General features: G+C 38.9%; 3 protein-coding genes across 5 annotated transcripts in view; 1 reads left to right on the top strand and 2 right to left on the bottom strand.

The window, feature by feature from the left end:
• Window positions 1-1,285, bottom strand: part of LOC105398233 (myotubularin-related protein 6) — a 47,219-nt gene extending 45,934 nt beyond the window's left edge. Inside the window, exon 1 of one of the 2 annotated variants that reach the window (XM_048625476.1) lies at window positions 999-1,285. Coding sequence is in view for 1 of the 2 variants with exons in the window: in XM_048625478.1 (XP_048481435.1) it covers window positions 999-1,022 (24 nt within the window). In the remaining variant the exon portion in view is untranslated. The remainder of the gene's footprint in view (window positions 1-998) is intronic. The other variant, XM_048625478.1, reaches the window with a different exon arrangement.
• Window positions 1,286-1,728: 443 nt separating this feature from the next.
• LOC105398186 (toll-interacting protein B) lies at window positions 1,729-7,260 on the top strand. 2 transcript variants are annotated; one of them, XM_038120430.2, is made up of 8 exons: window positions 1,729-1,916; window positions 2,655-2,768; window positions 3,023-3,098; window positions 3,482-3,593; window positions 4,541-4,655; window positions 5,625-5,711; window positions 6,197-6,352; window positions 6,766-7,260. In XM_038120430.2, exons 1-8 carry the CDS (start codon window positions 1,869-1,871, stop codon window positions 6,874-6,876), a joined length of 819 nt encoding a protein of 272 aa, XP_037976358.2. In that variant the 5' UTR covers window positions 1,729-1,868; the 3' UTR covers window positions 6,877-7,260. The 2 variants fall into 2 exon arrangements, with proteins under 2 accessions (XP_037976358.2, XP_011568540.2); XM_011570238.3 differs by having other exon boundaries at window positions 1,732-1,916; window positions 3,020-3,098.
• A 989-nt stretch (window positions 7,261-8,249) lies between these two features.
• LOC105398187 (probable ATP-dependent RNA helicase Dbp45A) lies at window positions 8,250-15,408 on the bottom strand. The gene is made up of 9 exons (XM_048625485.1): window positions 15,205-15,408; window positions 14,828-15,021; window positions 14,441-14,652; window positions 14,063-14,198; window positions 11,033-11,202; window positions 10,551-10,778; window positions 10,001-10,128; window positions 9,479-9,632; window positions 8,250-8,979 (listed from the first exon to the last, which is right to left on the bottom strand). Exons 1-9 carry the CDS (start codon window positions 15,278-15,280, stop codon window positions 8,655-8,657), a joined length of 1,623 nt encoding a protein of 540 aa, XP_048481442.1. The 5' UTR covers window positions 15,281-15,408; the 3' UTR covers window positions 8,250-8,654.
• Between the last annotated feature and the right edge of the window lie 120 nt (window positions 15,409-15,528).

The following is a 15,528-nucleotide window of genomic DNA, read 5'->3' as shown; positions in this document are numbered from 1 at the left end:
GAAAGTGATGGTGTTTGAAAGAGATGAAGAGGTAACTAAATGTGAGATCATGATCGAGAACGAAAGAGTGGAGCAAGTGAATGAGTTTGTATATTTGGGTAGTCTGTTTACGAGGGATGGGAAATGTGAGGGGGATATTGAAAGAAGAGTGAAAGCGGGAAATAAAGTGAATGGGGCCTTGCACTCTTTCATGGGGAGTCAAAGCGTGTCTCAAAAGGCTCGTTTGGCTGTTCATGGGGGAGTGTTGGTCCCTACGCTAATGTATGGAAGTGAAAGCTGGGTCTGGCAGAAGAAGAATGAAAGTAGGGTAAATGCTGTTGAGATGCGCTCTCTAAGAAGTATGTGTGGACTGAAACTGAATGATAGGATAAGGAATAGTATTATAAGAGAGCGAGTTGGAGTAAAAGAAGACGTAGTGACCAAAATTGAAAAAGGAATGTTGAGATGGTTTGGTCACATTGAAAGGATGGATGAAAGAAGACTGACGAAAGAAATTTACTGTGCAGAGATGAATGGTTGTATCGGTAGAGGTCGTCCTAGGCGAAAGTATGTCGACCAGATAGGCGACATACTCAAGAAGAGCCAAATTAGGAGTTTCCGAAACCGACGTGCGTGTATGAAGAGACTAATGAATGTTGAGGAAGCGAAAGAAGTATGTCAGGATCGTGGCACGTGGAGATCCATAGTCTCTGCCTACCCCTCTGGGAGACAGGCGTGAGTATATGTATGTATGTATGTTTATCAGAAGTGCTTAAATTTATCCATTGCATTGATACAAAACTTGCGAATACGTCTGCGCTTATATTTATGAGTAGTACTTGATAACAATGGTAAATAATTTGTATAGATAACAAAAGTTGTTGGTGTAAACTTTTATCATGATTTTTGTAGACAGCAAGAGTTAAAACTACCTTGCAGTGTAATTTACGTCTTTAGATACCAAATTATTTTTGAATTGATATTGTACAATAAAAGAAACATAAATAGAACAAACTTACCTTCGAAATCTTGATGAAATCCATTGTAGACTCCGAGGATCGATATTATAACCAAATAACTTGATCACACCATATGATTCACTATAAGTCCATTTCGTTATAACATTAATTGTTATTGTTGTAAGGCATATAACTGATAAATAATCTTATAAACTAGGCATTTAGAAATTGTGCCCTACTGTTTAAAGTTGAATAAGTTTGCCAAATCACAAAACTTGCAAACAAATCATCCCGAAACGTTATGATTATTTTATTTGACAGATAATTTGACAGTTGAGTGCTCAACAGTTCAGCTGTTCGGCTCTTCTGTCACCAACTTGACACAGATTAGACTCTAAATTCCTTGTTCTAAGGTATGATATGGTCATGGTCACTTGGTCACTACTATGGTGAAAACAAAGGTTAGGAGTGGAGACGGAGACCGTGTCGCAGTCTGTTATTACTGCGCAGTCTGTTTCTGTGGTGGTGGAAGGTCCCGGGATCCCGAACCTTGGTCGATGTGTGTAAAGTAGGTAATTCTTTATTTCTGTTATTTGAAAAATGTACTATCATAGTAAACTTTTTATTTATAATAAATATTTTAATAACTTTGCCTTTGTCTTGTGGCTGTCCGTTTTGCTAAGCGAGACTGTTATTTATTATTCTGAAGTTACACTGGCTGTGCCTTTTTTGTATGTTGTTTTTTAGCACAGATTATATAATACGTGCAATGGTACTTGGCCGTGCATGTGTCAAATTTGACAATTATTGAATTTGTGATTTGCATTTTGTTGTTTTGATCATCGTCACAAAAATCTTTTACGGTTTTTGAGATAACTATTGTGCTAAAGTGAAATAAACTGTTCCAAGCTGAATTTATTGCAAAAAATAATGACGTCCGCCGTGCCTACAGACAGAAATGAGGAGCGACGACGCAGGGTAAGAGAACTAAGAGAAAATTAGGATGCCTACCTAGCCACTGTTCGTGAATCATGCTCTACGATCAATCTGGAGCGTTTTGATAAGAATTCTAACAATCCTATAGACTTTAATTAAATAATAGCACTAAAACCATTTATTTTATTGTAATATTACTTTTTTTTTAAATAATCCAACTTGTATAGCTTAAAATAGTTAGGTATAATTTGAATACCTGTTTGTATCAACATGAAACCTGTTCATGTGTCGCAGTTAATAAATAACAACATAAGTAACAATCCTACCATCATAGGCTCCTAAGAATTACATAATGCTATTAAAAACACATCAAGATATTAGGTTTATTGAAATTATCTACAAAAATAATATAACAGTCATGTAATATGTTTTGTGGGACTTACTACTTACTAACTTAATTACATTCAATCTTTTGGGAACCAACGCCCAATAGGACCACCTCTTTTTCAGATCTTAGGTCAGCAGAGTGTACCAACTATCTATTATGCTGATTTATGGCTATACCTATCTATATTTTTTCTATTTTTTATTGCTAATGTTTAACATGGTCATAATCAGTTATATTGATCCTTTAATTTTTATTAGTAGCCTTTATTAAGATTAGACTGTGGCACATAATAAACTCTATAATAATGTTAATGCCACACACTTGATGGAAAGAATGATAAACCTGCAGTATTTACATACAGTCATTTTATGTATTACCCGATACCTCTGTAGGTCCTGCTGGGTCCTCTCCCAGCCAGTTTCCTCCGGGCCGATGTTGCCACCGACACTCTGGATGCGGACTATGAGGCTGCACTGGCTCTGCACCAAACTATGAGCGGTGCCATGGTAAGTATATGAATCTAATATTTTCTACCATGTTAAGTGCAGGACATTTCATTTGTGTGTATGTATAAGTTTAGGTTTGAATACTGGCTTAGGGTGTACAAATAGGAGGATATTTCGGTGATAGGTATTAGTTCAACAATTTTAAGAAATAGGGAAGACCTATAATTCTATCCTAGCTAACTTGCTAAGTGACTCACTGAACACAGAACTATGATCATAGTTAACAGCCTAACATTATGAATTACTTACAGCAGATGCCCGCTACTGGACCCCCGCTGCAGGCCCGGCTGAGCATCACCATAGCTCAAGCTAAGCTGGTCAAAAACTATGGTAAGTTTATGTACCTATGTGTAATATTTTCTCAAGTCTGTTTCTCATTGGTGCAGAAATGGTAAATTTACTTCTAAAAAACTAATATTCCACATTTTACAAAAGATACTATGACATTGGTAATATGCAAGGAAATCAAGCATAATTTTAAGGAACTTGTAGTGATAATCTATATATATATCAGTATATTATCATCATAGTAGATACAACATTTTAAGATTCGCTGCCTATTCTATTCTTGAAATACTAACACATTGTATGGATTTGATAATGTGAAAATAAATTGATTTATTATTATTATTTATTCTAGGTTTATTTATTATTATATTAAGTAAGTAATATAATAATATAAGTCAATGACTAACGCGCATATTACTCGCCAGGTCTGACGCGCATGGACCCGTACGTGCGCGTGCGCGTCGGCCACTGCATCTACGAGACGCACACCGACCCCAGCGGAGGCAAGACGCCGCGCTGGAACAAGGTCATACACTGGTCAGTATTATGCTATACTAGATTTCCACGTAGAAACAAAACCTTCAATGGAAGAAGACCCGTGCCCCAGCAGTGGGGACGTGATGGGTTGTGATGATTATGACGTAGAGACACCACATTGCACTCCTTAACTGCCACCGCTGATGTGGATGGTGTCACATCAGTCGTATGCACCCAGGTCGTCAGGGTGCCACAATACGGCTTCGGGTCACCCTCAACTAGTTATTGTCAAGTGGCAGGAGCTACCCAGTACTGTGGACCCAACAGGCTAAATACAGGGTGTCCGTGCGCGTGTCGGCAACTGCATCTACGAGACGCACACCGACCCCAGCGGAGGCAAGACGCCGCGCTGGAACAAGGTTATACACTGGTCAGTATTACACTTTACTAGATTTCCAGAAGGGCTAGTAGCTAGTACGGGGCGCAGACGTGACAAGAGTTTTGCATTGCGCTCATTCACATGGAGCAGCCTCAAGAGCGAGCACGACGGATAACTTTTGTCACGTTGTAATAGCGTCCCATGCTACAGGGCCTGAACACTACACTCCTTAACTCCCATCGCTGATGTGGATGGTGTCACATCAGTCGTATGCACCCAGTTGGACAATGGTCGCCAGTGTCAGGGTGCCACAAGACGGCTTCTGGTCACCCTGAAAAAGTTATTGTCAAGTGGCAGGAGGTGGTCAGAACTGTGGACCCAACAGGCTAAATATATTTAAAATAACATACAATAAACATGATGAATTAGAACGCAAACTGAAGAAGATCTTTACATAGTGAAGCAAATATATTATTAGGTATGGTGCCACCGTTCATTGGGTAAAGATGTAAGCTACATCACTTATTGTCAATATTCCTATTGATGTCCATATGAAACATGTTTTTTCCACCAGTCCGTGGTTCCAATTTACCTGGCATTCTAAATAAACCCTCCTTCACCCCTCCAGCCTGCTGCCGCCCGGCGTGAACTCCATCTACCTGGAGATCTTCGACGAGTGCTCGTTCACGATGGACGAGCTCATCGCGTGGGCGCACATCGGGATACCACCCGCGGTTATTAAGGTAAACAATAATTATTTTTGTATGAAAAGTTCGCCCGATAATAATATGTGGGGACATCTCACACACGGCCATCCGACCCCAAACTAGGCAGAGTCGGTGATATGGGTGTCGGACAGCTGATATATCTACACAAATACATATTAAATATATAAACGACAACCAGACACAAGGCAAACACAAGTGTTCATCACATAAACACATTTGATCTTCTATTCTATTCTCTGTGGGTGTGTAAGTACCTGCACCTGACTCTCCCGAATGCCAAAACTGTCCTAAGCTTAGACCATTTCCCACCGTGCTGGTCCACTGCGGGTTGGTGGGTTCACATATCTAGATGTTCTAATCTAGATAGGTTTCCTCACGATGTTTCCTTCACCGTAAGAGCGATGGTATACATTGTACAATGTACATAAATTCAAAGAACTCATTGGTACATATGTCAGTGCGGGGATTCGAACCCGCATCTCTGGCGTGAGAACGGCGCTTACCCCTCTGACCTACCACCGCTCCTAACCTTGACCTTTGTAAATGTATAAGAAAGTTTGATGTAACTTACACTGGTGTAAGTACATGATTAATTTATTACTCAGCAGACTGTTCAGGCTGTTTTGGTATTGTAAAATGTGATTTTAATCACTTATCGTATTATTTAATCGATTTATTTAAATTACTTTCAATAAGCATGACTGGCTTACATTGTAAATAGTTAAGTATATTTTGTTTTAGTATGAGTATTTTTTTATACACTGAATGTATAGATAGAAAAAACATCAATTTAACTCTTGTGTACTGATAACTAATATTACGTTCTTATCTAATGTTGACATGCAATTTTGTCTGGAGTCTTTGTTTTGACTATTCTATTTTCGTGTGATAGCACACAAACAGTAAAAAAAACATTGTCCGATAACTTTAAACTTGTCTAATCTTTAAACTAATTACAGTATTATTATTCAAATTTATTTCCAGGGCGAAACTCACGAAGACTGGTACCCTCTTAATGGGAAACAAGGCGATGGCATGGAAGGAATGATCAACTTGGTCCTTAGCTACGCTGTAAGTATTTGACACAAGCCTACTACATCAATTCGTCTACTCTACATCTACACACACTGGGGACCATGAATAGATGACAATTTATAGATTATCTTGCAGGTGCTCTAATATTTTGGACCCTTTAGGTTATCATTACTCTTTATCAGGTCTAGACTTTCACAAACGCAATGAATGTCAGCCATAAATACCACCGCTTTATTCCAGTAAGTGTATAGGTGAAAATGGTTGCAATGAATTTCGGTGAAATTGACTGCGCGATATAAGCTTTGCTATCCATACATAGGTAGATAACGAGACATTTCTATAACGATCATTTTACTGTAAAGTGTAACTTAATCTTAGTTTTGTAATTTTGTGCTAAAATAAAAGAGATAATTTAATTTAAAAACAATAAAAAAGGGAATGAAGAAATACATTATGAGCACCATCTATAATTTTGTTCTTTTTTTAATGAGCTCTCATTATAATATCTCATCTCATCTCAGGTGACTCCAGCGCCCACGATGGCGTACCAACCAGTAATGATGTTCCCGGGCGGCATGGGCTACCTGCCGTACCAGCAGGCGATGCCGCAGCAAGTACCACAGCCGCAGCCGCAGCCGCCTCAACCACAGCCTGTTACTGAGGAGCAGCTTGAACAGGTGAACAGACTTTTATCAAATTTATTTATTCGCAGTCTTTATGCTCCAAGTTAAGGTCATAACAAAACTTACACGTCCCTGATACCACTCGACTAATAAAACATCATTCAAATATAGGCTTTAAGGCGTGACAACATAAATTAGCAGACGGGACGGTGTTAACAAGCTTCCCGCTATCAGACCGCCAGAGCTTCTAATTAGAGCGAAGCCACATGAACGTTGTTTGTGAGTTGCGTTAGTGCTGCGTCGACTGAGTGGCGGTGCTCCTTCACTTTCACCTTAGTAGCAATAACATAGTGTGTTATTTACTTATACAGGGTTTTGGGTTTTATTAAAGTTAACACGTAGACGTCTATTTGAGGTGTTGGGGAAGTCACATAAAAGCCGTTTCATAAACAATGAATACTTTTCAGATCAAAGAGATGTTCCCGAGCATGGAGAAAGAAGTGATCAAGTCAGTTCTAGAAGCGAACAACGGAGACAAAGACGCAGCTATCAACTCTCTCCTGCAAATGTCAGAATAAGCACTACAAATACATATTGTTTCGTTTAAGGAGAAGCTCTTGGTACTGAGAAACATTTATAAGTTTTATATTTTGTTTATTCAATGCCAATATTAGCAGGCCCAAGTATTCTAAAAAGGGTTTTGATTGGTATAAATGTATTTATCGAATTATCAAATCATAAGATCTTTATTGAAATATGTATAGTTAAATTTGTAAATTGGAAATCTATGATGAATTTGGATAAATATACGAACCTTTTAGTCATATATATTATTAATATTATCTATTGATGTAGGTGTCTACATGAACGATTAAATAAGGCATCTCATTAAAACCAAAAGGCCCATGCTTGCTCGCTGTAATGCTTTAATGCATTTTATACATACAGTTATATACTTTGTATGGTAAGGTTTAAATTTAACCCCAATCAAAAATATTTTCTGTAAACATAAGCAAATAATTTTCTATGATTAAGAAATATTTTAGTAAATGTATACTAGCTTTAGCATAGCAAGGTTAATTCATTCCATTTTTATTTTTCCACTCTGTATATCTGTCTATACAATTACAAATGTAGAATTATATTTTATTATAATTTTTTGCTCAAATGGAATGCTATATTTTAATAATTTTTGTGCCGGATTAATTTTATAAATGAAAAAGTTTCCGAAACTTTGTAGATAGTAAATGATTATTACGTATTATGTAATTTTAAGAAAAGTAGTTTTGTGTTCTTGAAATATATTGACAATGTGATATTATACGTTTCTATAATGTTTGCAATTCATGAAATTAAATATTTATATCGGACAATATTGCCCATTAATATCAATGGCAATACGAATCTTATAAAGTTTGGCTACATTTTCAAACACCTTTGTTTACAACAGATTAGTTCACGAAAGCACCGTAGCGTTACAATCGTATATCTTAGGGTGCTTTTCCACCAGAGATGTGCTATGCAGCTATGCTGCGAAGATGTGATATCTACGCTACGAAAATATGTGACCGTTTCCACCAATACTACGCTAGGTAGCTGTGCGAGGAAGATGCGCTACGAAGATGCGCCGCCGCAAAGTAGCTGTGCGAGAAAGATGCGCATCTCGAGCTATGCTATGTATCGATAGTAGGGAAACGCGGGCATACTGTAGGTCTACTCTGCACATACATAGCTACACCACTCGCGATGGTCCATAGCACATATCCATAGCACGCATCCATAGCACACATCCATAGCACGCATCATTCCATACAAAAAACATATCTTAGTTGAATCCGTTTCCACCAGTGCTAAGCTATGTGCACCAATAATATGATTGGTGGATATCAAACGCATCCATAGCATCATAGCATAGCACATCTCTGGTGGAAAAGCACCCTTAATCCTTTGGTAATCCACAAAATGGCATATGGCATCACCACTATTTCCAATCAGATCTATTCATTGGTCTTTTTCTCAGACGATTACTGTTTGACATGATAACTATCACTACTCAATGCTTACGCCGATACACTGTTAGTATCTAACGACCAAACCAACATACAAAACCCGTGTCATTATCGTCGCTATTGTGAAAAGTGTTACAAAGCTTACACGGTCGTTTGCCTATCCCGCGTAGCTGTAACGTGCCAAATTATTTGCCATCGGTGCAACATTGTGCTTGTATTTAAGTGTAACATTATTGTTGTATTTATTTGTAAATTTACCATGTTTAATAAATTATTATCTACACATCCGGCTTTCATTAAAAACTCAGAGATATTATTACAGGTTTTTATTAGCATCAAAGCGAATATTAAACTTTCTTCTTTTTCTTTCTACTCTGTTCCTTTTCTTGCGCTTTACTCTGTATTTTGGCAACATTTTCGGCCTTCCTTTTGATTTTTGTAATCTTACCGATAACATTCTTGAATCGGTCATCCTTTTTCATCAAACTCTTGTTAACTTTCCTCAATCCGTCCTTTATGCTGGCATCTATATCTTCCGTCCCGCTCTGTGGTAGGCGGTTCTCTTGCTGTCTCGTTCCCTCATCTGACTTCATCTGAGATTGTAGTTCTTTAATTTTAGCCAACTTCGCCTTTTTCGCTGCTCTCACTCTTTTGCGGCGCATTTCTTCTAATCTGTAATGCATAAGAAATATGTAAGTTAAGTACATGTTAAATCAAATAGTTTTAAAGCGAGGCTGTAATAATATTGACAACAGTTATATTATATTTTACTGCACTGCACTGCAAGTAGATATCTTCATGAAGTTGGCATGTCCAACATCAGTTGGGTAGCAACACTATCCTAAGAAGATGCCTCCCATGACCGTTTGAGGTAGATAAAACCAGTTCTCGAGTGGAGACCATCAACAGGCAAACGTAGAGTAGTATACCCTTCGGCCCGCTATAAATCCGCTGGACCAACCAACGGTCTTAGACATGATGACCTTGCATATTTATTAACCAATTACCATAAAGCCCAACCCCCTTATTCATTAAAAAGTTAGTCGACGCTTTAGCTATTTAACTGTTGTCACTCTCTGACAGAGAAAAAAATTCTAACAAAAGATTTTTCACAAAAGATTAAGAAGAAATTTTTATATAACTCTAATAAATCTGCCAATGCAATACCAACCCTTCCTCCATCATCTCAGGGTCCACCCCGGCCTGCCGCCACCGCTTGATCCGGTAGTTCTTCTTGCGTTGCTCGAACTCCTCGTTGTCTAGTTGCGCCTCTTGTTCTCTCTTCGTCACGCTGACGGTTGTGAAGACTTTTACTGCTTCGTCGTCTGGGAATGTGAACGATAGTTGGTGATTAATTATTCTGTGTTAATTTTGTCAATGCATATACGACTGTATTCCCCGAAGGGACTTGCAACTGAGGTGACTTGCAACCGAGCCATTGGCGTTTCTATCTACGTGATAGGTCGCGAGCCGTATCACCGTTTATGAATGAGTAGATAAATATAATGTAGGGTACACTTCTTGAGTATAGATATGCAAGACTCGACTGAAGATTATGGCCTTAGCCCTCCAGTCTTTGAGGAGGCCCATGTCACTCAGTCTATTGGCCTTATTACCCTTGTTACAACTATACTCGGTAGGTGTAATCAGGCTTTACGTGATACCCCGTGATTATAAAAATAGCAACACTCACCATCAACCTTATACTCCGTCAGTTTAGTATTGATCTTGTCCTCGATCTCGCCGAGGCGCAGTATGTCGTAGGGCGTGATGAGGGAGATCGCCAGCCCCGAGCGGCCGGCTCGCGCTGTGCGACCGACCCTGTGGAGTTAAGGTTCATTACTGATGTTATTATAGGTACATGTTGTGCGGGACAATGGACTGAAAAACATTTTATTGAGAGATAGAGAGGTAAGCAACTAAATAGTGTGTAGGAAGGAACGGTTCTTTGCCGAACACCTTGTAAACAAAATAAGTGTCCAAAGGGCGCTTTTTCCAGCAGTGGACGATTACCATAGTAATAATCATGAGGTAATCATAGTCCTACGGCGGGTCTTTTTAGTTCCAAGTGTGGAAATGATATAAGAGTAAGACTTCTGTTTTAACTTTTAAGTTTTGTGGTACGGAACCCTAAAATCTAGATTCCGTTTGGTCCATCCTATCCAACCCCTTTACCACAGACATGTCCAACTTACAACAGCCCTTTTTTTTCAAATTTTACACATTTAACAATACCCACTAACCTGTGAATATACTCCTTAGGCTCCAGCGGTAGTTTGTGATTAACAACCAAGTTCACAGTAGGAATATCCAGCCCTCTAGCAGCCACATTGGTAGCCAACAATGTACTCTTCAGGTTGCTTCTGAACTGGCTGAGAGCTGCCACTCTGTCCCGTTGCCTCATGAAGCCGTGGAGGCACACATTGTCTATGCCTATTGCGTTCAGCATCATTGACAGGACTTGGCAGTCTCTGGAAAGAGAGAAATGGGGTTTAAGATGACTTGGAGAATATTTTTTTATACCAGTCTTACGCGCGATGTATGGATAGCCAGAATAAAGAGTTTGGATGGAAAGGATTACAGTATTTACAACACCATCGTGTATCATTTAATCGTATAGCGATTACGTCGCCATCCACTCAAAGGGTATTAGACAAATTCTGCAGCCTCTCTCTGAATAGCCAAAAATATCGTAGGCAACGCCGTCTAGTGTCAACTCACTCACTTCTTAGTATCAGTGAACACAACAACGTGTCCGCTCGGATGTTTCTCCCGGTATTCCCGTAATGTCTGCACTAGATACACGTCGCGCGCGTACGCCGGACACACCACATAACGCTGGTCCAGCGTGGAGACTGTTAGCTGTGTGTCGGTGTCCGTCCATGTTAGGAGGTGCTGGAATTAGATAGATAAGTATTATTTATTTGTAAATAAACGAAGATACAGTTACAGAACTTTTTAACTACTAACACATAGGCATAGGTTTTAGCTAACATGAGGGCTATATAGATAAAATACAGTGAAAATATGCAAGGGCGTACCCAGGATTTCAGCTAGGGAGGGGGCAGCTCATACCTGTTTCATTTTGCGCAGAGTAGGTAACACGTTTTTAATTCTCACTTGGCAGGAAAATTTACATTTTATTTTATCTTCTAGCCCTTTCGAACCTGAGTGATACGAATATACGCTCAATTATGTACGATCGATTTTTTTCGATATTTTTTTAGCGTTAAACTTATTTTGCCGCTTCGAACCGAAACGCATCGTTTGTGCATATTGTTGTTAATGCCTAAATAATTGTGGTTGATATTTGAACTCAGTTTGCCTGTGACAGGCGACGAAAATGCCGGCGTACATTGATCCTGACACCGGGCGAGTTAAAAAATTAATGTTATTTTGCAGTTTTAGCAAATTTTCTTTACATATTTTATACTACACTCCCCAAACAGTCGCTAGCACATTACAGTGACGTAGCAGCAAGGGTGCAACACGTCATGAGGTACTATGGATAGAGTTGGTATTCCACAGCTCTCAGGATAATCGAGTTATCGGTCAAGATCCCTATATACCTTACTGGATAAAACATCATTCTACGAGCATTTTTGCTCTAGTGAAACACCACTCAAACTAGCCAAGCAAAAGGTGGGAGATCCTGTTCCTCTTCAGTGTTCTGGACACCAAAATAGAGGCAAGCCAGAGATGAGGAACAGGGGTCCTCCCTCTGGAATCTGATGTCCCTAATGCCCCACAGCTGGCCAGAAGCTGCCCTGCCCCTTTATGATTATCATTACTATTATTTTTAATAGGTATATACCGGAGCAGCGGTGTAGCTCAGTGAGGAGCGGTGGTAGCTCAGTGAGGAGCGGTGGTAGCTCAGTCGGGTAAGCGCCCGCTTCTCACGCCAGAGATGTGGGTTCGAATTCCGGCGCTGACATGTACCTATTCTTTGAATTTAAGTCCAATGTATACCATCGCTCTTACGGTGAAGGAAAATATCGTGAGGAAACCTGCATATCTAGATTTAGCACATCTAGGTATGTGAACCCACCAACCCGCAGTGGACCAGCGTGGTGGGAAATTGGCCAAGCTTAAGAAGGCAGTTTAGACCTTGGGGATATGCACAAAGGATCCACTCGAGAGAGCCGGGTGCAGGTATTTACGCCCCCACAGCGAATATAATAGAATAGAATACCTAATAATAGAGGCTGAAACTGAAGATTTGAGCTAATCTGGGGGCACGGTAACTTCGTTGTGGATAAAACTAGAAGACTGAATTTTCACTAACCATGCAGGCATTGTAAAGACACGGTATATTTCAAATTTCATTAAATTTGAAACAGTAGTTTAATAATTATAACGGGTCAAAGTTTCTTAATTTTGTCACTGACTCACTCACTCACTCACTCACTCACTCACCGATCATAAAAATTCTAAGGCACTTCTAGCAGACCTAGAAGCTTCAAATTTGGAATATAAGTAGTGTTTGGTGTATGAATCAAGGAAAAACTAAAATATTTGGGGGCACGGTAGTTCCCCCACCAACTCGAGTAAAATTTTTCAATTTTGGTCCAGTTTTCTAGGTACATAACTGCTTAAATAATTTCATAATCACATATCTCGGGGCACGGCAGTGCCCCCACCAAGTAAATATAGGCGCACGGTAGTGCCCCTGCCAAATCGTGCAAAAAATTCCCGTCATGCAAATTAAATCCGCAAAGGATGGATTACCTACCTACGGACAAAGCACATCCGGCTACCAGTGCTACCACTTATATTCAAATTTTTTAATGTGCAATGAACTTTGTGTATTGGAAACTAAGGTTGAAATTTAATTAGGGAAATTTGATGCAGTACGAAGTATCAAAGTTACGTTTATTCATTACCTACCAAACTAAGTTAACGCACCTACGTACCTAGAAGGTACCGAAAAGAAAAAAAGTAGAACTGTTTACAAAATACAAAAAGAAATGAGATCGCAGGGAAACACGTCTTAATTAAATTATTTAGTGCGATGACCAAGTCAATATATTTATATAAAACATTAAATATTTTTAAGATTGAGATGCGTGCTTGGATAAGACTTGGTATTACATGGATATCACAACTTTTTACCGTAGAACAACTGAGTTACGAGACTTGGTTTTTTTTGACAAGTATTGTTTTTGATGGGATAATGTTTTGTCTTTATATTTCACCCCTTAAAGTTGTCATTTATGTGATGGCAGTCAAGACTATATCATTAGGATATTTTTTTTTACTACAAAAAGCTAAGTTTTCTGAATTATATTTTTATATAAGTACCTAGTTGGAATTATTTATGTAAGAAACTAATTAAATCATATTTTCTGTTTCTTATTTCAGTCAATTAAGTAGATATCCTAACTAAATATCGTAATAGACAAATGTGTGTAAGTGGTGTTGAAACCCAGATAGCACGAATGTGCTATGACATTTCCGGGAAAACGGAAAATGAAAGTTTTTTTTTTATTATTTTTCCCTAGCTCTTTTAGGCATATAAGGCGATATTATGCATTTTTTTTAAACATATGATAGAAAAAAACTCATGTTCGAAAGGGCTAGGGGGGGGCAGCTGCCCCCCCCTGCCCCTACCTGGGTACGCCCATGAAAATATGGCAATTTCCATAAGAAGAGACAAGGGCTCTGATGGGCAGTATTAAGACCATTTTATTTTAATCACTTATAGTTTATAGGTTCCAAATTCATAAATTACTTGAAGAATCATGGCTAAACTTACATCTCTGTTGAGGGGTAATATCTTGGATTCCTTCACGTCTTCTGTGATGGTGGCTGAAAACAGCAGGTTTTGCCTTTTCTGTGGGAGAGCCTCAAATATGGTCTCCAAGTCATCTTGAAAGGATTCACCAAATAATCTGGAAGGATTAAAAACCATTATTTAAAACATTAAAATTATCATTACTTACTCTATTTAGTGTTCCTTTTTAGACTAAGGTTACAACTATTATAACCTACAAAAATATAGAGCAAATTTGTGTTGCATATTAATTGCCTAAAAACTGTCCCACACTGCGAGATGCCTTTGCATTTGCATTGTTAGACAACTTTACACAATCATATATTTTTTTCAGAAAAAATTAAATGAAAAAACATTCACCTGTCAGCCTCATCCAAAACCAAGTACTTGATCTTCTTCAGTGTGAAGGTGTCACAGCCGCTGATGTGGTCGGCAAGTCGGCCAGGCATAGCCACCACTATGTGCGGCCTTTTAGCCAACTTGAGGGCCTCTTCGAGCTGGTCAGAGCCACCCGTCACTATGCATACTCGGAGCTTCAGGGGCTGGCCTAGTATGCTGAACTGGTCTGCAATCTGTGAATACAACAGATCTGGGGTTAATGTGAATAGTTTTGAAAGAAAATTATATGAAATATGACTGAATTTTTTCATTGGTTTTCAACTGTAACTCAAAGTACTAGAGTTCAAAATAAGGTGAAAACTATTTTATTGGCCCTATTAAAGGTTAAAAATTACTATGAATACTTACTTGGTATGCCAACTCATGTGTAGGGGTAAGAACTAGTGCAAATATTCCATAAGGGTCTTCAGCAAGATGTTGCAGTATCGGCAGAGCAAATGCAAATGTTTTCCCCGAGCCAGTCTTAGCGGCCCCGATGCAGTCGTCACCAGCTAGTATCCGCGCTATACAACCTTTCTGAATAGGGGTGGGTGACTTGATTCCTGTAATCATTTGTTTTGAGGTTATGTTTACATGTACTGTTTTTACATTGATTAGTTGAGGTAGTTACTGATATTTTGTAAACTAACACTATCGTTATCGAGCCAAGCACTATGGTTAATATGATCAAAAGGTTGTAAATCTGTTAAAAGTTCACCAGCGCAAAGCATAAACTCTATACGTACCCAATGAATGTAGTTGTTTGATTAGCCATGGTTTAATTCCTAATTCTGCAAATTCTCTTTCGTCATTTTCATCCATATTTAATACACTGAAAATGCTGATCAATCAATATTGAAGAAAGCGCGAATAACTTGATTTTAGATCAAGAAGATACCAAAACAACACAAAATCTGCACGTGTTTGACGTTTTTATTTTGACTTTTGACAAGATCAGCTGTTGATTGTCTATCTATGGTTTATGTCGGCGCTCGAGCACCTACACTCCGGTTTTTCTGTCACACGCGCGTGCGTAGACGGACTTACACAGGCGAAGTCCAGCTGGTACT

The sequence above is a fragment of the Plutella xylostella genome, chromosome 14, assembly GCF_932276165.1.
Source record: "Plutella xylostella chromosome 14, ilPluXylo3.1, whole genome shotgun sequence".
Classification (NCBI taxonomy): domain Eukaryota; kingdom Metazoa; phylum Arthropoda; class Insecta; order Lepidoptera; family Plutellidae; genus Plutella; species Plutella xylostella.
Note: the sequence above shows the minus strand (reverse complement) of the source record. Positions and strands in the feature narration are given on the sequence as shown.

What these genes read in the sequence shown, in the direction of transcription:
- LOC105398187 (XM_048625485.1), bottom strand. Translation starts at nt 15,280, where the DNA reads ATGGATGAAAATGACGAAAGAGAATTTGCAGAATTAGGAATTAAACCA. An exon ending in TATTACCCCTCAACAGAGAT is followed by an intron (nt 11,203 to 14,062) that starts GTAAGTTTAGCC and finishes ATCTAATTCCAG; the next exon opens with CACCTCCTAACATGGACGGA. An exon ending in GTGTTCACTGATACTAAGAA is followed by an intron (nt 10,779 to 11,032) that starts GTGAGTGAGTTG and finishes CTCTCTTTCCAG; the next exon opens with AGACTGCCAAGTCCTGTCAA.
- LOC105398186 (XM_011570238.3), top strand. Translation starts at nt 1,869, where the DNA reads ATGACGTCCGCCGTGCCTACAGACAGAAATGAGGAGCGACGACGCAGG. An exon ending in TACCACCCGCGGTTATTAAG is followed by an intron (nt 4,656 to 5,624) that starts GTAAACAATAAT and finishes ATTTATTTCCAG; the next exon opens with GGCGAAACTCACGAAGACTG. An exon ending in CTGAGGAGCAGCTTGAACAG is followed by an intron (nt 6,353 to 6,765) that starts GTGAACAGACTT and finishes AATACTTTTCAG; the next exon opens with ATCAAAGAGATGTTCCCGAG.